Genomic DNA, 25,504 nt, shown 5'->3' on the forward strand with positions numbered 1-25,504 from the left:
GAACTGAGGGCTATCTCGTAGTTCATTGATCTTCATGCTCTCCAGTAACTGTCTGCCCATATGGGAGGTGGGGAAAGACTGCTATCCTGGGAGACTGTAGGAGCATGGCATTACACCCACAATCTGTTGATCATGGGTGCAATGCGCTGCCTGCTCCATATTAAAAAAAACAAAAAACAAATGCACCTTTTTTACCTGCAGAAAGTTTTTTTTTTTTTTTTTATCAAAATGTGATCTTATCTTTTTTATGTTAATTCATTCGCAATGAATTGATAGAGGAAATGTACCCATTTTTAAAAAAAGGTTATAAAGGCTTATTCAGTTTGGGTGCGCTGGAATTGCTCGCCCTCGCAAAAGGCCTTGTTACCTATGTGTCAAGTAACACCACTGTGCTGTATCATGATACACCACATCGCATATGATAGGAAATATTTCACCACATCACACCATGCTGGGGCCAGAAAGACATGATGCAACCTTACTTGTGACATTTCAGTAAAGTTTTAGCAAAAAAAATATTAACTGTACAATTTGCCAGGGTTGTTGGTTATAAATGTAGTGTGGCTGCTGGTAAAAAGGTGCAAGAAATTCTCTGTTGTAGGTTTCACAACGACTTTCAAAATGCCCATACGTAAAATTTGTACCTTCCTATCCATATCTACCTTCTTTCCAGGCTATTTTGTTTTATATTTTTAAAATGCAGGAATATTAATTAGAGGAATACGAAAAGAAATTGTGCTTACTCTGTCAATGTGTAATGAAAATCCAGAGGTATTGCTAGGAGCATTTAGACAATAGTTGCTAATGAAACGCTTGTATACACAAGACAGTAGTCCTGATTGCTTACAATTTAATTTTTTTATAGCATTGTGTGCGTGTTTTTATTTTTTATCTAAGTGGTTTGTATGTCTAATTGCTATGCAATCAAAAAACTGCACCACTTGAAACCATAATATGAATGGCAATCATCTAAACAAAAAGGGAAATGCACTCCAAATGTAAGCACACTTGAATCCTGGAATTATTTTACTTTTTGTATATAATTATGGGTGGCTGGCTAAGCAATGAATTTATGAATGTGACCCTGAAATATCATCTTGGCTTTGTTGCTGTTGAGTACTGGCGTTGAGAGAACTTAGCCGCATTGTGTGTTTCAGTGATAATGGTTTGTGCCAGAATAGCTGTTAATTAGCTACTTTTGTTTGATCTAGAATGTATTGATTCTACACTTATTCCTGGCAGCTTCTGAATTCAGTTGAAATGTGAACAATTGATGCTAATAATGTATAGGCTTTTTCAGTGAGTTCTTGAATGCAAAGCTATAGTCTTTATACAGTAACATTTTAAGATGGTCAGTTTAATTTTGATTTTCATGTTTTAAAGGTATTGTGGAAATAATATTTGCTGTCTTTACCTGTTTATTGTAACAATTATTGATGTTTTAATGCAGAAGTACAACCCCAATTCTAAACAAGGTTGGTACGCTGTGTAATATCTACATAAAACAGAATGCAATGATTTGCAAATCCCTTGAATCGATATTTTATTCACAGTAGAAAGCATATCAAATGTTTAAACTGAATTTTTTTTTACCATAAAGGGTAGTTTTGAAATTAATGGCATCAACACATCTCAGAAAAGTTGGGAGAGGGCCATGTTTATCATGGTGTAACATCCCCTCTTCTTTTTAATACTTGTTATACAAGCAAAAGGTGCAAAAATCTAATACAGTATTATCCTATGGATGTTTAGTTTGTGCTGGATACACATAATTATGTATGCACAGTATGGCACCAAGTCCACAGTCTCCTTAATAGTGTTAGGTGGGTATCCACAAGGACTTTAGTCTTTTAATAGTTGTTATGGAAGGTTAAAAAATGTGGGGGGGGGGGGGGGGAGATAAAATGAACCACACTCAGGGCTGCCATCATAGTGGAACAGAGACCATGTTCCCAACGCTGAAAAGACAAAAGGGGGAGAGATTTCAACAAGTTTTAATTTACAATAAAGTTTTCTTATGATGCGCTCACATTTAAGAAGATGGGGTTGTCCTCGGAGTCCATCCCTTTTCTTGATCTCCTTCTCTGTGCATCCTGGGTAGCTGTTGTGGTGATGGCTTTACACCGCTGAATGCGGTGGAGCGTGATATCAGGCGTAGGGGGGGTGACGTCATCGAAATGCGACCAGGTTTTGTGAGCTTACAGGCTGTGGATGGAGTAAACGGCTGCGCTCCTTTTTCAAGCTAATAGATTCATCGGATGGCATTATAAAGGCGGGCAGGGGCAGTGGTTAGTGTCTATGCGCCCTGATAGGCAGACAAAGGGACAGAACACTGAAGGGTCAGGAGTAATCGTGGTCATATAAAACTTTTATAAAAAATAATAAATAATCCAATAATAAATGAGGAATTGGTTTAAAAATTTAATAAAAATAGTGTGGAAAGGTATAGAGGACAAAGATAAAGGTACTCTGAATAACCTGGGATATTATTCAGAAAAAAATCTGTCTATACATGAAAGCTATGTGTGAGTGCATGCATACATCTGCAAGTGTATAGAGACAGCAATAGTGGGGGTTAATAAAGCAGAGGTTTATGATATAGAAAATTTTATATATATATATATATATATATATATATATATATATATATATATATATATATATATATATATTATTATGTGCTTGTTGCGCTAAATAAAAAAAATAAAAAATAAACTACAGCAGCTGACACAATATTGTTGGATACAATGGAAAATAATGAAAGTTGTGGTGTAGCGCTAAAATAATAATAAAAAGTTCATATGTCACATTCCAATAAATGACAATTGAAATGTGGATCCAATCCAAAGTTCATATGTATCACTCCAATAGATGACAATATGAAATATGGATCCAATCCAAGAAGAGAGGTGGAATCAAGTGCAAGGATAATAGCCGAGCCTCCACCAACACCCAAACACACTGACCCTTACCGTCAGTATATATAAAATGCACATGTAGGATATTCCAACCCAAGGAGCAGATGGAACTCTTGATTCACAGGATAATAGCAGGACATGCCCCTGATGACACACGTTGGTGGAGAAACGTCGGGCCAGTGGAGGAAGGCTAACACTATTTTGCTATTGGAGGGATGAACGGAAGAGTGCCATCTTACTGGTAGGAAGCGCAGGTCGCTTTCATAACTACATGCCTGCTTTTTATATTTTACATGTGAGTGCATCCTTACACCATTTAAAATAAACCTTGGTTTAATGGGATGTCTGCGCAATGAGCTGTGTTTTTGTTTTCATTTCCTACACATGTGTTCATGCTATTGGAGCCTATTGGGTTATATGCCTTGCTGATCTCCAAGCTCACTTTGAAATTACAAATCCATAGAAGAAGTGGTGGAGAAGAGGTTTTTTCTTTGAATGATCTATTATCCTGTGAATCAAGAGTTCCATCTGCTCCTTGGGTTGGAATATCCTACATGTGCATTTTATATGTACTGACGGTAAGGGTCAGTGTGTTTGGGTGTTGGTGGAGGCTCGGCTATTATTCTTGCACTTGATTCCTCCTCTCTTCTGGATTTCTTTTGGATTGGATACATATTTCAGATTGTCATCTATTGGAGTGATACATCTGAACTTTGGATTGGATCCACATTTCAATTGTCATTTATTGGAATGTTAAATATGAACCATTTATTATTATTTTAGCGCTACACCACAACTTTCAATATATATATATATATATATATATATATATATATATATTTAAGATGGGTCCTAGAATTTATAAGGCGAAGGTGGACAATTTATTTGAGGTGTGTGTGTGTGTATGTATATATGTGTGTGTGTGTGTGTGTGTGTATATATATATATATATATATATATATATATATAGTGGGGATCGAAAGTTTAAGCACCCCAGGTAAAAATTTGTATTAATGTGCATAACGAAGCCAAGGAAAGATGGCAAATCTCCAAAAGGCAATTAAATTACAGATTAGACATTCTTATAATATGTCAAAAAAAAAGTTAGATTTTATTTCCATCATTTACACTTTCAAAATGACAGAAAACAAAAAAATGACATCTGCAAAAGTTTGGGCACCCTGCAGAATTTATAGCATGCACTGCCCCCTTTGCAAAGCTGAGACCTGCCAGTGTCATGGATTGTTCTCAATTATCGTCTGGGAAGACCAGGTGATGTCAATCTCAAAGGTTTTAAATGCCCAGACTCATCTGACCTTGCCCCAACAATCCGCACCATGGGTTCTTCTAAGCAGTTGTCTAGAAAACTGAAACTGAAAATAGTTGACGCTCACAAAGCTGGAGAAGGCTATAAGCAGATGGCAAAGCGTTTTCAGATGTCAATATCCTCTGTTCGGAATGTAATTAAGAAATGGCAGTCATCAGAAACAGTGGAAGTTAAAGCAAGATCTGGAATACCAAGAAAAATATCAGACAGAACAGCTCGCAGGATTGTGAGAAAAGCACTTCAAAACCCACATTTGACTGCACGATCCCTCCAGAAAGATCTGGCAGACCCTGGAGTTGTGGTACACTATTCCACTATAAAGAGATACTTGTACAAATATGGTCTTCATGGAAGAGTCATCAGAAGAAAACCTTATGTCCTCACCACAAAAATCAGCGTTTGAACTTTGCAAATGAACATATAGACAAGCCTGATGCATTTTGGAAACCAGTTCTGTGGACCGATGAGGTTAAAATAGAACTTTTTGCCAAATGAGCAAAGGTACATTTGGAGCAGAAAGGGCACAGAATTGAATGAAAATAACCTCTGTCCAACTGTTAAGCATGGGGGTGGATCAATCATGCTTTGGGTTTGTATTGTAGCCAGTAGGGGTGCAACGGATCAAAAAACTCACGGATCGGATCGATCCTCGGATCAGGAGTCATGGATCGGATCATTTTCGGATCAGCAAAAAAAAAAAGGGTCCGTTTTTTCATTGGTCCAAAAAAAAAAATTTTTTTATTATATATATATATATATATATATATATATATATATATATATATTAATAATAATAATAATAATTTATATATATATATATATATATATATATATATATATATATATATATATATATATATATATATATATATATTTTTTTTTTGGACCAATGAAAAAAAAGGAACTTTTTTTTTTTTTTTTTTGCTGATCCGAAAAAAGAGCACAATAGCAATTCACAGGGGTGGATTAAAGAGGAAGCAGGTGAGGCTGTTTGGGACTTAAAGTACAATCTTGATGTTTTTACAGCAAAAAATATATATTGCTGTAAAAACATCAAGATTGTACTTTAAGTCCCAAACAGCCTCACCTGCTTCCTCTTTAATCCACCCCTGTGAATTGCTATCGTGCTCTTCTTTCCCCTTTCCCCCCCCCCTCCTCTCACACCAGTGCTTCACTGCTAACATTCCCATTCAGCTTGCTAGAGCCCAGTGCACAGCGTGACACGCCTCCCCGGGGAGGCGTGTCACGCTGGGCTCTGGCAAGCAGACTGGCCGCCGCTCCGGAGCTAGGCCGAAGCCGGGGACTTTCCTAGGCCTAGGCTCCGGAGCGCTCCGCGGATCGCGGGGTGTGCCGATCCGAACGGGGTGGCCCGTTCGGATCACGGATCGGTGACGATCCGTTGCACCCCTAGTAGCCAGTGGCATAGGGAACATTTCATGAGTAGAAGGAAAAATGGATTCAATAAAATTTCAGCAAATTTTGGATGGTAACTTGATGCCATCTGTGAAAAAGCTGAAGTTAAAGAGAGGATGGCTTCTACAAATGGATAATGATCCTAAACACACCTCAAAATCCACGGGGGATTACATCAAGAGGCGTAAACTGAAGGTTTTGCCATGGCCTTCACAATCTCCTGACCTCAACATAATTGAAAATCTATGGATAGACCTTAAAAGAGCAGTGCGTGACAGACAGCCCAGAAATCCCAAAGAACTGGAAGACTTTTGTAAGTAAGAATGGGCAAAGATACCTCAAACAAGAATTGAAAGACTCTTGGCTGGCTACAAAAACCGTTTACAAGCTGTGATACTTGCCAAAGGGGGCAGTACAAGATATTAACTCTGCAGGGTGCCCAAACTTTTGCAGACGCCATTTTTTTGTTTTCTGTAATTTTGAAAGTGTAAATGATGGAAATAAAATCTAACTCTTTTTGACATATTATAAGAATGTTCAATCTGTAATGTGATGCCTTTTGGAGATTTTTCCATCTTTCCTCGGCTTCGTTATGCACATTAATACAAATTTTTACCTGGGGTGGCCAAGCTTTCGATCCCCACTGTACATATATGCATGCATCTACATACAGTCTTGTACAGGAAGATGCATTGTCGTATCAGCATATATAGGAGAACACATATGTGTGTGATCCATATAAGGATGGTGGTGTGTAAATTATAAATGATGAAATAAGATAATGGTAATGGATAATGATGATAAAAGGGACCGGGAATGCAGGGGATGGGGAAGGGAGGGGAAAAGGAAAGTGGGAGGTGGGGATGGATGGGAGAGGGCAGCCATACTTACTAGAACCTGCCACCCACACAATATTATGGAATATTATGGAAGGATGTGGATGCGAAGTCCCACCTAAAAATATAGATAAAGACATAGTTAATGGGTTGAGAGGGGGAATAAGCTTTTGTTTGTATACTAGTCAAATAAAATTGTTTATAGTAGGTTCATTTTATATACATAAATTATTATAGCTACCGGTATATGATTATGTGAAAACCATTATATAAATAATTATTATTATATAAAAGACATATATGACAAAATAGGGCACATATGGTAATCGATTATGCGTTGTGCATATGTATATGTGCATGTTCTGGAAGTTAAGTCAATCAGATCGATGGAAATAATGTGATTAAAGAATGGTGGCTATTTCAATGCATTCGTTGATGCCTCCTGGTGAGAGGGCATCCAGGCTGTAAATCCAAAAAGTTTCTCAAGCACACAACTTTTAAAATCGTTCGGCAGTTGGAAGGGATCTGGGAATTTGCTCTATTACCCAGACTTTTAGGCCCGCAGTGAATCCATGGTGAGCTGTTGCAAAATCTTTGGGTCTGTGCCACCCTCTATGAACCTTCTATGTTCCCCAAACCGTTGTCTTAAAGGTCTGATGGTTCGGCCAACATATATTAGGCCACATGGGCAAGTTAGGCAGTACACAACGTATTCGGAGGAACAGTTATAAAATTCCTTTAGCTGGTAGGGTGCTCCCTTTCATGCTGAACGAATTTGCAAGTCTTGCAAAGTGTTTTGCGACATTGATACATTCCTGTTATTGGCATTAGAATAGGTACTGCTGGTGAGAAGGTGGTGGGTTTGATTTTACTGGGGGCGATCTTATTCCTAAGGTTGGGGGCCCTCCTAGATGTGACTTTTGGATATGGGGGAAGGGTGGGTTTCCGATGTGGGTCTTGTTGTAAAATGTTCCAGTTACCAGATAATATTTTTTCCATTTTTTTTGTATTTGGAGTGGAAGGTGGTGATAAACCTGCTGTATCAGTCCTTGTAAGGACGTTCAGGATATTATTTTTCTAGGATTTTTTTTTCTCTTTTAAGGGAGCACTTAATTCGGCGTAGTCTGTATCTCTGGTGCAGTTTTGTCTGAGGCGGCAGAATTGGCCCTTTGGGATGTTGGTGATTAATTTTGGGTAACATCTACGCCAAGAATTGTATAAAACCGACGGCTGGCAACTCATATTTACACTTTAAGAGTTGCCATTACTTGAAATGGATATCCAACATCCCAAATATGGCCCTGCTGCAAGATTTTATGTAAGGGAAAACTTTGATGGGGACCTGGATGTAAGTGGAGACTATGAGGAGATTTTCATGTAAAAGGGGGAAGCTAAAAGGTGTGTGTGTGTGTTTTTTTTTTTCTCCCCCTCTGTTCTAAGACTGGGTTTACACACATGCGGTTTTTAGTGCAGCAGTCTGGTGCTGTTCTGTTCACCAGTTCAGATGAGATTCAGGTGTGAACGTTTACCTGAAATCGCACCAGAACCAGCCCAAACTCGCACAGGACCTTTTTAAAACTGCACCGCAGCCGTCTGACACATGTGAACCGACTCCATTCAAAACTGGTCAAATTCACCATTGGATGGGGTTAAAAACACATCCAATTTGCATATATGTGAACCGAGCCTAAATCGTATGTGAATTATTAAAAATAATTCAAGGTATTCATTCATTTAAATTTGGCTAGTTTGTTTATTAACTGATTTTTTTTTCTTTGGTCTGTAAACATCTGTAAAATATAAAATGGGACCTTTTACTGAAAAAATTGGAGACCCCTGTTAGGCCAGTGTCCTATAAAAGCATGGAAACTTTTGGACCAACTTTTAAGATACAGTTTACATATTTTATCAGTGCAGGTTTTCTTTAACATAAGCAGGGTAGTTTCTCTGTTTTTATCCTTAGTAGATGTATGACAATTTATTTGATAAAGCAGGGATCGACAAATCCCGGGCGCCAGGTCGCCATGGCGACTAGAAATAGTGTCCTGGCGACTTGGCTTGGAAGGTGGGCAAATAAAAAAAAAAAAGTTTTTTTTCTTTTTTTGTGAGCTGGCGCCATCTGGTGGTGAGCCGTTGGTATTACAAGTTATTACCACCAGATGTGAGCTAGCACCATCTGGTGGTGGCCGTTGGTATTACAAGTTAAGCATTCATTACAAGTTAAACAGCAATTCTAATGTAATTTTTCACTATTTTCACTGCCATCTTCTTCCCTCTAATTAGAACCCCCAAACATTATATATATTTTTTATCCTAACACCCTAGAGAATAAAATGGCAATCGTTGCAATACTTTCTGTCACGCCATATTTGCGCAGCGGTCTTACAAGCGCACTTTTTGGGGAAAAAATTACACTTTTTTTTATTAAAAAATAAGACAACAGTAAAGTTATCCCCATTTTTTTAAATATTATGAAAGGTAATGTTACGCCGAGTAAATTCATACCCAACATGTCACGCTTCAAAATTGCGTCTGCTCGTGGAATACCGACAAACTTTTACCCTTTAAAATCTTCATAGGCGACGTTTAAAAAAAATCTACAGGTTGCATGTTTTGAGTTACAGAGGAGGTCTAAGGGCTAGAATTATTGCTCTCGCTCTACCAATCGCGGCGATACCTCACATGTGTGGTTTGAACACCGTTTATATATGCGGGCGCTGCTCACGTATGTGTTCGCTTCTGCGCGCAAGCTCGTCGGGACGGGGTGTGTTTTCTGGCTCCTAACTTTTTTAGCTGGCTCCTAGATTCCAAGCAAATTTGTCAAACCCTGTGATAAAGTATGCTGACAGTTTAAAATATATATGCACTGATTCCTTGCCATTGCCCCATGTTAGCTTGTTTATGTTTCTATTATGTATGTAGTATATACTTGAATAAGCTGAAGAACTAGTCAGAAATATCTGACTGGGAAAGCTAATAGACTAGACTGACCCTAAATAAAGTAATATCAGCTATCTTTCATTTCTGTAAATGCGCACTGCAGATCGCTAGCTGTTATGTTCAGTAATTAATTTTATCCTATTGTGGTTACATGGCGATTTCATGTGGAGGTAATTCACTAGCGGCAGTTCAGAGCTCAGAATTGCTATATTTCAGCAGGTAGCCTTTCACAACATTTCTTTATCTTTTTAAAAAAACCTTCTTTACAATCATGTAGGTTAAGTACATCTCCAAGGGCTCTTTGTGTAGGATTTTAACAAAGCTGAAGAACACTTAATTGCTGTAGTTTCACAAGGAGGTACACCCTGCAGTATTATAATAGTTGCTGTGCTTTCATGTTGTAATAAATTTGGCCAGTAATATTTGGCTTTAATAGAGACTTACAATATCTTCAGTGTGCACTACAAGACACACGCTGGTAATTCATAGGTCCTGGGTTATAGGCTGGTATGTTCAGGTGACGACTTTGGCAAAGCTTTGCTGGACAGTTCCCTTCCTGGGAGTGCCCCTTTAACTCAACTCTGAGAGCTCTGTTTTTAGCTAGTGTCTTAAGGTGATATACTTCTCCCTTGTGGGGAAATGATGAACTTGATATAGTGTTTTTTACATTTATTTACTTCTGCAGTGTTAAACTTTTCAAAATTGGGAGGGGGTTAAAAAATTGGGAGGGGGTTAAAAGGCCACAATTCAGAGTAGTCTCAGATGGATGACTTTCTATTACATCACACCACAGCTCACATGATTACCACAGCTTCTGCCGAGACCCTTTATAAGGTACGCATGCACTACCTATTGCACTATTCCCGCTAGAACTTTGCTACAGTGCATTCTACACCCAAGTTGCAATGTACATTCTTAACCCATTTCTGCACCCTACCCCATAGACAGAATACCTTCACCGATGGCAATGGTGAAAAACAGGCACAAGAGAACATTTGTTCTGTCGAAGGCATGCAAAACACTGAAACGGCTCAAAGTGATGATGTTGCTTTTGCACTGGAGCAGGACCTTTAACACCGTTCTCTGCATATTATTCTAGCTGGTACGCAACAGGAGGCCGACATGACAAGGCAGCAAACAATGTCACGTTCTTGAACAGCTAACTTTAATACAGCCATCAATAGGTTAATACAACCAGCGCCTGCAAAACCCTACTAACTGCTTGCCGACCAGCGCACAACTATATACGTCGACAGCATGGCACAGACAGGCAGAAGGACATATATATTCACACGTCCCCTTTAAGAAGCCGGCATTGTGGGCGCGCCCGCCTGCCAGGAGCTCCATGACTCCGACCGTGGGTCCCACGGTCTCGATATCCGCAGGAATGACCGTGTCACAGTGAGGAAGAAGGGGAAAATGCTTATGTAAACAAGCATTTCCCCAGTCTTCCTAGTGAAAGGTCAGTGTACACAGCTTCCTGTCACAGTAAGCCCAGCCCCCCTACAGTTGAAACACGTCCCAAAGCACACTTCACCCCTTCAGTGCCACCTAGTGGTTAACCCCTTCACTGCCAATGACATTTTCACATATATTTTTGGGGGATATTTATTATAGCAAAAAGTAAAAAATATATTTTTTTATTTTTCTTTCAAAATTGTCGCTTTATTTTTGTTTATACCAAAAAATAAAAACCGCAAAGGTGATCAAATACCACCAAAAGAAAGCTCTATTTGTGGGGGAAAAATACATCAATTTTGTTTGGAAGCCATGTCGCACGACCGCGCAATTGTCAGTTAAAGTGACGCAGTGCCGAATCGCAAAAAGTGGCCCGGTCATTGACCAGCAAAATGGTCCGGGCTTAAGTGGTTAAAATGAAAAAAATACAGCTGGGAAAATAATTTGATCCCCTGACGATTTTTTTGTAAGTTTGCTCACATAAAAAGAAACAAAGGGCGTTTTCAAATTTTTTATCATAGGTGTATTTTCAATGATCGACAGAAATATCAACCAAAAACCCAGGAAAAACAAAACAAATACTATAAATTAAGTTGCAGTTAAGTGAGTAAAAAAATAAGTACTTGGTACTTGGTGGAGAAATCCTTGTTGGCAAGCACAGAGGTCAGACGTTTCTTGTAGTTGGTGACCAGGTTGGCACACATCTCAGGAGGTATTTTGGTCCACTCTTTACAGATCTTTTCTAAATCCTTAATGTTTCTTGGCTGTCTCTTGGCAACTCGGTTTCAGCTCCCTCCATCAATTTTCTAAAGAATAAAGGTCTGGGGACTGAGTAGGCCACTCCATGACCTTAATGTGCTGCTTCTTGAGCCACTCCTTTGTTACTTTAGCAGTATGTTTTGGATTCTTAATCCTATAGAAAATGTATGGAGGGAGCCAAAACTTTGAGTTGCCAAGCACTAGCCAAGAAACCTTAAGGATTTAGAAGATCTGTAGGGGTTTTATTTTTATAATTTTTCTTTTAAATATTTTATGAAAGGTTTCCTTTTTTTATTTTTTTATCAACCCTGTTGGGGGTGGGGGAGGGGGCTTTGGTGAGATATCAGGGGTCTTAATAGACCAATGACATCTACCCTTTGAGACAGAGAAAGGGACTGAGGGCACAGATTCCCCAGTCCTTCTCTGCAGCCTCCGCTGCAGTAAAGATAAATGCACAACGACAGAGGCTCATGTTCATTTATAAACTGAAGCATCGTAAACTGTTTACTATTCTAAGTTATGAATGGACAGAGTCAGTAATCATTGACTGCACATTCGGAAAAGGAAGGAGCCAGTAAATAACAGATTTTCCAGCTCCTTCCGCCGCTCTCCATCATGACAGATCTGGGGGAGGAGTACATGAAAAGGGACTTTAGGAGCTAGGAGGACGACACAAAACAGTCTGGGACAATCAATGCGGCGGTGGGGGCAGTTACAAGCACCGATCTCCCTGTATAGCTTTCAATAAAGCAGTTGCAAGCCGCGGAAGGGAAAGGAGGAAAATCGGCTGTCGGCTGCTTTATTGAAATCTATACAGGGAGATGGGTGCTTGTAACAGCCCCCACAGCCACACTGATCATCCCCTGACCGCCCAGGTAAAGGATTAGGCATCGGAGCATTTGTACGAGATACTGGTATCGGTGCAACCCTAATTATGCACAACACAAACTTTTTGCAATGACCGAATGCCCCTAAAAAACATTGTACAGAACATTTTTTTTTTTGTCCTTCATGATAAACAGTGTAATGTCTATCCTAGGCTAAAGGGAGACTATAGTATTTGCTTAATGTAAATACGTGTGTGTGTGTTTTCTTCCCTTAAGTGCAGAATCCACTGGTCTGTTTAACAAAGATTTAAAACGCACAAAGGGAGCTCAATACAGCATTAACATCAAAAAGTGCACGGACTACTTTTGTGGTATGGTGGTGTACTGACCTCCCCACTGATGTGTCTAGACTTTTAAAGTGTAACTAAAGCCAAAACTTTCTTTTTTTAGTTTTGGATAGAGAAGAGTGGGATTAGACCTTTTTTGTCACTTTTTATTACTGTCTGTGGCCCGATTCATCCCCTTTTTTTGTCCTGTTTACCGTTCTCTTAGAAAGTGAAAGTAACTGGAAATACTATTTTTTGTGTTGCCATCAGAACACTAATAGAGGGTAAATTTTACAATGGGGACATGTGTTCTGGTGAGCCTGGTTACACATCGGGATTTCCTCTTCCTGTTTTGGTTATGGGACAGGAAGTGAAGGTACAGTGCCTTGGAAAAGTATTCATACTCCTTGAAATTTTACATATTTTGTCATGGTACTTATTGATGGACCAGAGGTGTCAAACTCGATTTCATTATGGGCGTCCACAAAGGGCTGGTAAGACCACATGAATTCATTTAGGGCTTTTTTTTTCTCTCAGAGAATAGGTGCAGGAACGCAATCGCACCCTAACCGTTCTGCATCAAATGATGGGTGTGGCCAAATTGCACTGGACAGTGGGAGGATCTTAAATGGGCAATAAATACCAGAAGTGTGTTGTGGTGTGCAGTAGTGCGCTATGTACAGAGTGCAGGGTTTAGTGTTTTTCTATGCATAGTGTGCAGGAATCCGCTCTTTCACAGGCTATTCACATCTTCCACCCCTACCCCTGTGTGCGAGGGCCACGTGAAATGGCCTGGAGGGCCGGATTTGGCCCATGGGCCTTGTGTCTGACACATGTGATAGACCAACACAAAGTGGCACATAATTTTACAAATATGTGAAAAGTGTGGCATGCATTTGTAATCAGCCCCCCCAGTCAATACTTTGTAGAACCACCTTTCGCTGCAATTACAGCTGCAAGTCTTTTTTGGGTATGTCTCTACCAGCTTTGCACATCTAGAGTGAAATTTTTGCTCATTCTTTGCAAAATATCTCAAGCTCTGATTGGATGGAGAGTGTCTTTGAACAGCAATTTTCAAGTTTTGCCACAGATCCTCAAATGGATTTAAGTCTGGACTTTGACTGGGCCATTCTAACATATGAATACTGTATTTTTCCGTCTATAAAACGTTTGTTTAGTAATTATTGCAGGTAACATTTACATACCAGTAGATTATGCAACATATCACTTTATTCGGACTCTGTTGCGTCAATGTTCTCTTCTTTATCCCTAGTTCCAGACAGAATTCCTTCAACTTCTTTTGCATCACTGCTGTCTTCTGAGTCACTGTCTATATATCTGAGATCATCCTCAGTTCAGTCCATGGCATTGCTGATTCCACATTTCTTGAAGGATTTCACAATCGCCTCTTGTTTGACGCCATACCATGAGTTTCGGACCCAATTGCAGACCTCGGTAATGGTGTTTCTTTTTGTTTTTCCACTCTTCCTTCCTGTGTCAAGTTATCACCTGCTTTTTGCATCCATCTACTCCATTCTCTTGTCAGGACTTTAAATGGCTTGGTGATTGGAACATCTAGTGGCTGTAGCTGACCTGCAAGTTCACCAGGAATAACTGCTAGGTGTGTTTGCAAATCTGATGCAAACCTTTTAGGTTTTTTTTTCTGTTACATGTACTTGGAATTGATCAAAGACCAGCAGAGTTGGCTTCCTCCAAACCTTTGCAAACTAATTGGCCCTAATGTCTTCATTCATCCATCTCTTAAACTTGCACAATAATGCCAGGTGGTATGGTCTCTTTAGGGTAGGTTCTCTTCTTAAAAATAAGCATAGGAGGCAGTTTAGTACCATGTACACAGCATGAAAGCACAGCAGTATAGTGTCTTTTCATGGCCACTTGTTTTGATTGCCACCGTTTTGATTCCTTTCACATTAACCGTTCTGTTGGAAGGCACATCCAAAATTGAGACGCACCTCATCCATGCAATCTGACTTGGTTCAAAATCATATTTTTTCTGAAGTTGTAGGACATAGGAGCGAAACTGTTGGATTTTATCCTCATAAACTGGTGGCATTTTCTGAGCTAACTTCCTGTAAAATCAACAATTTTCATTTTGCTTGCAAACATTCTTGCTTGACATTGAATGAGCTTGGTTGACACGCATAAGCCACTCTGGCACTGCTCCATAATCCAAGTTTTAAGCCTCTGCTCCAAATTTGGCCATTTTGCTGGTTTTATCAATTGACTCCATCAATCTTTCCATCAACTCTGACCAGCTTCTCTGTCCCTGCTGAAGAAAAGCATCCCCACCGTGAAACATGGCAGCAGCATCATGTTATGCTCAGGGTGATGTGCAACGTTCGTTTTCTACCACTCATAGCATTTTGCATTTACACCAAAAAGTTTCATTTTTGGTCTCATCTGACCAGAGCATCTTCCTCCATATGTTTGTTGTGTCCTCCACATGGCTTCTCGCAAACTGCCAATGGGACTTCTTATGGCTTCTTCTTGTCACTTTTCCATAAAGGCCAGAATTGTAGAGTTCACTACTAATTGTTGTCCTGTGGACAGATTCTCCCACCTGAGCTGTGGATCTTTGCAGCTCCTCCAGAGTTATCATGGGCCTCTTGGCTGCTTCTCTGAATAATGCTAAGAACAGAAATGCACAGGTGCATGCATAGTATAATTATTTTTATTATTCTAAACCACTGGATGGGGGGGGGGGGTGGACTTTCCAGTAGTGGCTTTTTTTTATTTTCCTCTTGAGTAATGACTTTAGTTTTTGACGGATGCATATGAATCCTTAGGCCAGGGCTGTACACTATAAAGATTAAAATAAAATGGATAACATTTTAATAAAGCATCAATCTTTCTAGGTAACTTGCAGTATAGCATGTTGAATAACAATGAAAATATTTATTTCTATAGACTTTCTGTAAAGGAAACAAGCCTATCTTCTCATGCCTTTCTTCCTTTACAATATTCAGGACTAAAAATATGTAATGATCAGTCCCCTAAAAAAAAAGGGTATTGGTTGTAAAAAAAAAAGAAAAAAAGTTTGAGTCACCTTTGTTCATCGGTCTGTTGTATTCCCCATAATATTAAAGCTTAACTCGGCCTCTGTGCCGTCATACTATGAGCCAAGGCCCCTTTCAGACGTACGGACGAACGGTCCGTTTATTACAAGTCCGTTTACGGACTTGTAATGGTTCCCTATGGAATTGCAGACGTTAGCGGATGATGCATCCGCTAACGTCCGCAACCATTTTTTTCTTCCGTCCGGCGGAACGGATCGGATGAATACGGACACACGGTCTGTATTCATCCGATTCCCCATAGGGGAGAGACAGGGCGGTCTCTGCACTGTGTGCGGGGACCGCCCTGTCCGCCGACAGCTCAGCGGGGATCCCCGCTGAGCCAACGGACACACACGGATCGGATCAATTACGGATCCGCTCCGTGTGAAAGAGGCCTAAGTGCGATGAGCATGCCACAGTACAAAGCTCTGGAAGCACAGCTATCGATATACTCCCAGGACTCTGACAAGAAAGCTGCTGTCTGTCGGATTGCTGAGAGCCAGGTGCCAGTCCAGGCCTCTGGGCTTTAGCCCCCCACTGTCGGCGGGGGGGGGGCTAAACGCCCAAAAAGGCTTTGAACATATTTCTCCTTTAAGCCTTTCCTTCCACTTTGATATGATCACATGACACTGCATGTAGAAATTTGAAAGGTTGCATGACCCATTTCATTTCTCAATTTACCATTTGAATTGCCAGGTGTTGGTAGTTGAAAATGTTGGCTACAAACCAATTTAATGGGATTGGATTTAAATTGCTATAATGTTTATCTACTGCATTTTGTAAAGTACTTTCAAAAAGCTCAGTTGCTATCCACTTTCTTTATAATCCTGTGATTTTTATTAAGAGCAAATTTTGGACCTTTTCTTTTATTTTAATCAATTAAACCTTTGTATGATCACTGTTGGATTTGGTTTTAGGCCTGGTTCACACCAGTGCAATCATGTTTCTTTCAATGGTGTCTATTCCCATCTATGCAACGCAGCATTGTGCGATTTTGAAAAAGGCTTCTTTACTACTTTGGTGTGATTCCAAATACATAATTGCACTGAAAGTTGGATCAATCCTCTTGCAGCAGTGTGAACCTAGTTTTAAAGGGGTAGCTTCCCTTTTGTTGCAAGGATTTTTAACATTTTTTTTTTATTCCTAAAAAGCTTTTTGTCTCACCATGTCCTTTCCAGACTGATGCCTGTATGATGGTCTATGTGTAAATATTAGGCCTCATACACATGGCAGAAAAAAAGCAAGGTGTGGCATGTGAACCGTTGCAGCTGCACCTCCTGTGTAACGTAATGATGGGCTGGAGGCAGATATAGCTGTCCACCAGTGTCCCTGACCACAGTGAATATCTAGCTGTGTGGTTGGGTTCGAACACTAGCTCTGGATTCTTTCTGCATCCAGAAACCTTTGCCATGTGCATGAGGGTCTTGGTCTAGGCTCACACTATTCCGGGTGTGGGAGTACATGTAATATGCATGTGTTCCCGCACCCAAAATGTGCTGCTCTTTAGCAGAAGCGTGGGGTGCACCATTAATTCTGGTGGGTGTTTTCAGGTGCATGAAACCACATTGTGTCATTGTGCCACAGCACTATGCGTTTCTATGTGGCTTCCCTGCAGGTGTGTTTTGGGGAAAGGTTCAGGGACCTTTTACTTGCAGGTATAGGAGCCAATTCAAATGCAACATTCAGGACTTCCAAAAATAAAATTCTTATTGCCTACATTTTTACTTGTATCTTTATGCAAATGTCTAAAAATATTGGTGTGGCAATCACAGAAACATCTCTGGAGGTATTCTATTTATCAGCAATGTACAGAACACCTCCAGGTTTCCATATTGCATAGAAGTTTTCATATAGTTCTGGAAAATTACAGAAGCTTCATAATGTTATAACTGTTACTGTGCAGAATGGCTTGTGTAGCTATTGTTTGGTATTTTAATGAAAATGCAATGTTGGTGGAATACTGTCAACTTTACATTTACATTACTGTGCATATGCTTTAGTAACTCGCTGTAATGCTGGAAATCTAGGCAGACACACATTTCCTAGTACCTAGCTCCATTCACACCCATCATCTGTCCCTAGCTACAGGCAACCGCTGGATGTGCACATACATGTGCCTGTCATTGATTTTGTACTGTGCAGCTGTTTTCAGACTTGTGATTCAAGCTGCAGGACTGAGGATGGCCGTAATCTTAGGTGTGAATGGGGTCTTGCTGTGTCAGCTCTCCTCTTCCAGCTTGTTCATTGGGCAGGGGATCTGTTTAGTCATGTAATGTCTTGTTTTAGCAGTGCAATTATTATTATTTTTTTTTCTTTTTTTTTTTTTCCTTTAAAGTGTATTTTGTGCGTGTACTCGAGAGAGGAGCCGGACTGCAGGAGTTGGGAGTAGGCAGGCCTCCCCCAGAGGCAATCTGCCACCTTTCTCCATGCCCCGGGTGGCAATGGCGGGTGTGTGAGGGGGTCCTCCCACACAGCCCGCCCTACCTGCTCCGCTTTGAAGCCCAACGGGGCAGAGGGACTCCCTATAAGGGAGTGAGAGGATTGTGCCCGCTCAACCAGCCCCGTTAGTCCTTTGCCTCTCTTTTTAGAGACCGCATGGTCAAAGTGCGTGCATGTTAACCCAATTTTGAGTGCGTGTGTAAGTGGTGGTGGTTTTTGTGGGAGGGGGTGGGCGTACTTAAGCGCAGGCTTACCTCGCATAGCACACCCACCGGGAGCCGGGCTGAGACCACCAAACTCAATTCACATATAGCCGAGACCGGGATCCGAACCCCTGGCTGCAGAGGTGAACGGCTTGTCAGCGCAGTGCCAATCGCGTTAAGCCACCGCAGCTCAGTGCAATTACTTTGAAAACAGTAAAGTTAAACCCGGAAATAATAGAAAGATCTTTCTCTTTCCAATGTGGCAGGTGTGTGTAAAATATTTTGTATAGAAATACAAAATGCCAAAAAATATACATATATAATTCAACGCTGCATGAGACTGCTTGCCAGGAGTTACACTTTGCCTAGGTTCACACTGCTGCGAATTCAAAATCGCGGTAAAATGCGCAATTTTACCGCGATTTCGCGAAAAAGTAGTACAGGAACTACTTTTTGAAATCGCAGATGCGGCGTCGCACTGATTAGGACAGTGCCATTGCCGACAATTGCCGCCGATTTGAGATGCGATTTGACATGTCAAATCGCATCTCAAATCGTTCCAAATCGTACCCAGTGTGAACCAGGGCTTTAAGGGGTTTTAGCACAGGTGCAAGACTTTATATGTCATATGTGTACTGTGTATATACCGTACATATAGCACTTTTAGTCTACCCATTTGTAAAAATACTATGATATAAATATGCACATATTTTTATATATGATACAGAATAGTTTTACAGCTTTTTTTTTTTTCATCTTAGTTGTTTGGTTCTTGCCCACCTGGTCAATAAATTACACCACAGCGGCTATATAATGTGTTTGCAAACTTGTCCTTTATTTTCTTTCTTGGGCATTCTTTGCTACACAGCTTCCTCTGTGTGAACTCTTGCTATTAGAAGCACAGTAGGAGCAAAAGTCTTTGCTAATTTCCCTGGCTATAAATGCACAATTAAAACTGTGTATCAGCAGGGGTTTGGACAATCAGTGTGCTCTGGCGCTGAGTATTATAGAAATGCTGCTGCTGTTCAAACAGATAATTAGTGTGTCATTTGAAACATGTCTTCCATGCAAGCCATTGACTTATACTTTTAGCCCAAAATGAGATTATATATATATATATATATATATATATATATATATATATATATATATATATATATATATATATATATATAGTGTGTGTGTGTGTTCTGGTACATGTTGGTTGGGAAGCCTAGATTGGCTTTCTATACTGTAAGTATGTATAATATGCAATCGCTTACTCAAAGTAATGTATGATTGGATATAATGACCACCTTAAAGTGATATTAAAGTCTTGTTTGTGTTTAAAAATACCAAACCAGTTCTATGTACCTGCTGTGTGCAGTGGTTTTGCACAGAGCAGCCCAGATCCTACTCCTTCTTGGGTTCCTCGCCGGTGCTCCTGGCCCCTCCTGCGGTTTGCCACCACAACAAGCAGCTTGCTTTGGGGCACCCAATCCGAGCTTTTGCTCAGTGTGTCCATTGACAGGAGCATGTCTATGCCCCACCTCCTCTCTCTCCTCATTGGCTCACTGACTTTGACATCAGAGGGACCCAATGGCGCCCGCTGCTGTCTTAGCCAATGAATACGGAGAGCCCCCCGGATAGCTAAGGCTCTTGTGCTACATCGTTGGCTCAAGATGGGAATCGGGTAAGTAATTAGGGGGGCTGCTGCTGCATGCATTAAGTTTTTTAGCTTAATGCATACAATACATTAAAGCGGGGGTTCGCCCTGTTAAAAAAAAAAAAAAAAGTTTTTTTTTATTAGACAATTAAATTCGGCATCGTAGCGCGAGCTACGGTATGCCGGTCTTACATTTTTTATGCCCGTACTCACTGTGGTATCGCTGATTGAAGAATCCGGGGAATGGGCGTTCCTATGGTGAGAGAAGGTGATTGACGGCCGGCCCTGGCACGTCACGCTTCTCCGGAAATAGCCGAAATAGGCTTGGCTATTCACGGCGCCTGCGCATAGCCTGTGCGCAGGCGTCGTGAATAGCCGAGACCTACTCCGGCTGTCTTCGGGGAGCGTGACGTGCCAGAGCCGGCCGTCAATCATCCTCCCTCTCCATAGGCACGCCCATTCCCCGCGGGAGTCGGATTCTTCAATCAACAATAGCACAGTGAGTACGGGGATTAAAAATTTAAGACCGGCATACCGTAGCTCGCGCTACGATGCCGAATTTAATGGTCTAATGATGGAAAGGAGGGTGAACTACCGCTTTAAGTTAAAAGAAAACCTTGTGCCTTTAGAACCACTTTAAGCAGTCACAAAGCAGACAACTTTTCAAATTGGGTTGTAATACCTAACATCACAAGGTATATTTTACAGGTCATGTTTCTATGCATATAAATGGAAACGGGACAAACATATGCTGTATTGACTAGTGTAAGAAATCCTTGAGACATTAATGAAAGCAGTGTAAAACACATCTATGAACATAGGTTTTTCTGCTCTAAATGCACCTTGATAAGCAATAAATAAACCACATTTCAATTTTGTTTCCTCCTCCATGATTTATGGTCCCTTGTGCTGGACACATTGCACTGGAAGTCAATTAGAGCGCTTTGCTCCCTACTTAACTCACATTAATTAGGTTAATAATTCAACAATATTCCCACTTGCACCAAGAATTACCTGCAAGTGATAATTGTATTTTGCTTCTGTCATTGAATTATGCTGGGAATTTACCTGGAATCGTCTTCTGAGCGTAAAGCCTTTTGTTTGAAACTTTCAATCTAAAAATGCTCAGATGAAGCGTCAACGGACAGAAACTTCCAGGGATGTCTTGGGGGGGTTTGAGCATCAAAAGTACAAGGTCATTCTCAGGTATCCGCTATCATTTTATACCATAACGTAAAAAAGTTTACATAAGTTGATTGATATATATTTTATATTTTTATGCATTGCTCTGAAACAATGTTTTTAGAAATATATTTAGGATTGACAAAAAAATTGCATACGATATATAAAAATGGTAATACATGTTACACATGAGTGGTTTCTGACTTGTGCTTTCTGATCTGCCTTTATAGAAAATTGTGTAGTGCTTTTTTGATGGTTCTGTAACGTAGCAAAAAATGTGCATTTTACATTTTCTATGTGGCAGGACCACACAGTGACTTCAGCCTTTCAGTACTTCTACACACTACAGATAACGTTTATCAGGCCTGGATTTGCGATAAGGCCATTATTGGCCTTTTAAATGAGATCATTCTACAGGCTAGGCAGCCTATGCCGTCTCTAATCTTTTTACTAATTTTTTTCTTATTAGATGTTACTAGTATCCCCTAGGGGGCACATTACTGAAATCCAGCCCTGACTTTTATGTGCATTAAGTTTTTTGAACTCCATGAAAGTACTGGGAATGCTAAAGCATAAACACCTTTTTTTTTTTTAAATTGAGTTTCCAAATGCAGCAGTTTTTCCTTCTAAAATCTGCTTGTATAAAACATATTACTATAATAATAGTTAGATTTTACATATGAACTTACAAGAGAGTTGTCTTCCTGGAAGACCTGAAGTGTGAATATGTCACACTTCAGTTCTTCACAAATACTGCTTTAATTGTGTTTTTTTTTTTTTTTTTTTTTTTTTAAATAAGGCTTTATTAACATGACTGAAAACATTACAGATGTTATTACATATGTGTTTTCTAAGAGAAGTTCTGAAAAACAAATGGTGGGCGGGGGACTAAAAAAATAAAATAAAACTAATGCAGCCATTACATATAAGAGTTGATGAACTGTAATATATTATATTTTGGTTTTGGGTTTAAGACCACATTAAAGAAACCTGATGTAAGAACTGAGAATTGAACATTTTGAAGTGATCTATCCCTGCCAGGAGAACACAATGATTATTGCTAGTGGCTATAGCCCCTGGCAATAATCGCATGCCGAAAATTCGACGTGCTCAAGCTGATTGATTGGATTGACTTGTCTGCCCATAGATGGTTTGGATCTCCGCTAGTCCCTGCTGAACCAGCTGAGATTTAAGCCATCTATGGCCAGCTTAAAGCGGAGGTTCACCCTAAAAACATGTATATAACATTACATTCTGCATACTTCCAACATTTACAGTATGCTGTTGTGTGTTTTTTTTTTGCTGTACATACCGTATTATTGCTATTTTCCACCTGGCTTCCGGGTGCTCACTCCCGCGGGAGTAGGCGTTCCTATGCAGAGGCGCACTGTCATGTGGGACTTCGCCCAGATGATTGACGTCTTGAGAAAAACTTCCCCCCGGTAAATAAGACACGTCACGAGTTTCCAAAAGTAGCCAAACTGCGAGTCGGCTCTATACGGCGCTATACGGCTCCTGCGCACCGACTAGGAGCCGTGTAGAGCTGACTGCGCAGGCGCCGTATAGAGCAGACTCGCAGGCCGACTCACAGTTCGGCTACTTTCGGAAACTCGTGACGCGCCTTATCCGCCGGGGGGAAGTTTTTCTCAAGACGTCAATCATCTGGGCGAAGTCCCACATGACACTGCGCCTCTGCATAGGAACGCTTACTCCCGCGGGAGTGAGCACCCGGAAGCCGGGTGGAAAATAGCAATAATACGGTATGTACAGCAAAAAACAAACAGCATACTGTAAATGTTGGAAGTATGCAGAATGTAATGTTCTTACATGTTTTTAGGGTGAACCTCCGCTTTAAAAAAAGATCTGTATACTTGCCTATTTTCAGGCCGCTGCTTTCACATCTCCCCTGTGTCAGCGAGCACAACTGCAGGGGAAAGAGTGATTTGATAACAGCTCATAAAACCTAGAGTTGATGTTACCCATAGATTTACTATGCCCCATCTGTTGTCAACACTCAGTCTCCCCTGAAGTCACGATGGCTGACATAGGAGAGCTGGATCACTTGACAGGACAGGAGCGTCCTGAAAATAGGTAAAGCCTATTGGATCGAAATGGATCGAAATTCCATACTGAACAGTCTGTATTTCTGTAAATTTCTGGGCAAGATCTACTTCTGTACAACCGCCCTGTTAGATTTTTAACGCTCAGTCAGTACCGCTGACTATAGTCAGCAGTGCTGATCAGTATATTCTGATGGAAGGGAAGTCTCCCCACTGTCAGAATAGAATAACTCAGTGGGGAGAATTCTCCATCCACGTTGAACGTGTGGATGGGGAAATTGACCGTGTGTGTGTGTGTGTATCTATCTATATATATATATATATATATATATATATATATATATATATATATATATATACACACACATATATTATAAATAAAATGTGTGTGCTACTTAAGTATACAGATAGGTCTTTCTTACTCGGGTAGAATATGTGTTAGCAGGGGGAAGGTACATTTTTAACCACTTAAGCCCCGGACCAATATGCAGCCTAAAGACCCAAGGTGTTTTTACAGTTCGGGACTGCGTCGCTTTAACAGACAATTGCGCGGTCGTGCGACGTGGCTCCCAAACAAAATTGGCGTCCTTTTTTCCCCACAAATAGAGCTTTCTTTTGGTGGTATTTGATCACATCTGCGGTTTTTAGTTTTTGCGCTATAAACAAAAATAGAGCGACAATTTTGAAAAAAAAGCAATATTTTTTACTTTTTGCTGTAATAAATATCCCCCAAAAACATATATAAAAACATTTTTTTTCCTCAGTTTAGGCCGATACGTATTCTTCTACCTATTTTTAGTAAAAAAAATCGCAATAAGCGTTTATCGATTGGTTTGCGCAAAATTTATAGTGTTTACAAAATAGGGGATAGTTTTATTGCATTTTTATTTTTTTATTTTTTTTTACTACTAATGGCGGCGATCAGCAATTTTTTTCGTGACTGCGACATTATGGCGGACACTTCGGACAATTTTGACACATTTTTGGGACCATTGTCATTTTCACAGCAAAAAATGCATTTAAATTGCATTCTTTATTGTGAAAATGACAGTTGCAGTTTGGGAGTTAACCACAGGTGGCGCTGTAGGAGTTAGGGTGCACCTAGTATGTGTTTACAACTGTTTGGGGGTGTGGCTGTAGGAATGACGTCATCGATCGTGTCTTCCCTATAAAGGGAATGACGCGATCGATGCGCCGCCATAGTGAAGGACGGGGAAGCCGTGTTTACACACGGCTCTCCTCGTTCTTCAGCTCCGGGGAGCGATCGCGACGGAGCGGCTATAAACAAATAGCCGCGCCGTGGTCCCGGATCGCTCCCCGAGCGGACCCGACCTCCGCATGTAGCGGGGGGGGTCCCGATCGGACCCCCCACCCGCTAATAGGCGAGGACGTACCTATACGCCCATGTGCCTGTACGTGCCATATTGTGGACGTATATGTACATGGGCTGGTCCTTAAGTGGTTAAGGTTAGGTAAAGCCTGGAATTCTATTTTAAAGGCTTATTGTCTTATCGGTGTCTGTTTCATCTGCCTACACGTGGCCACACCTGAGTGCCTTCTCCTTCCTGCTGTTCTCCTTCCTCCTCACCAATTGACTTTGCACTTACAAGAGTGGGAGAGCTCACCCTTGGCTTTGATATCTCCTCTGGCTGCTGTTTACTTGTTTCTCCCAGCAGCCACCCCTAGACTGTGTGGCTGAGTAGCACTGGGACCTAGTCGTCAAATTTGTTCAGTTGTCATATGAGCATGGTAAAATGTGTTTTGACAGCCTTCGCTTTGAATAGACATGTATTTTTCAAACCCATATAATTATTTCCACTTTCTTTTAGGAGGAACAGAATAGAGGAAAGCCAAACTGGGAGCACCTGAATGAAGACTTGCACGTACTAATAACAGTGGAAGATTCCCAGAATAGAGCAGAACTTAAGTTAAGAAGAGCGGTGGAAGAAGTGAAAAAGTTACTGGTTCCAGCAGTAAGTACATTTATAAATGCATAGCAACTAAATGAAGCACTAAGACAAGAGAAAAGACACAAGAAAATGGGGAGAGCCCCTTATAATAGTATTTGGAAGATTCTGTTTCCTTTAGATAATA

The 25,504-nt window shown here is 40.5% G+C and overlaps 1 protein-coding gene across 12 annotated transcripts in view; it reads left to right on the top strand.

Moving 5' to 3' along the window:
* QKI (QKI, KH domain containing RNA binding) overlaps window positions 1-25,504 on the top strand; it is a 224,014-nt gene that overhangs the window by 127,707 nt on the left and 70,803 nt on the right. For all 12 annotated transcript variants that reach the window (XM_040350617.1, XM_040350618.1, XM_040350623.1 and 9 more), the window contains one exon: window positions 25,240-25,383. In XM_040350617.1, coding sequence (XP_040206551.1) covers window positions 25,240-25,383 — 144 coding nt within the window. The remainder of the gene's footprint in view (window positions 1-25,239; window positions 25,384-25,504) is intronic.

The sequence above is a fragment of the Rana temporaria genome, chromosome 4 (genome assembly GCF_905171775.1).
Source record: "Rana temporaria chromosome 4, aRanTem1.1, whole genome shotgun sequence".
NCBI lineage: Eukaryota > Metazoa > Chordata > Amphibia > Anura > Ranidae > Rana > Rana temporaria.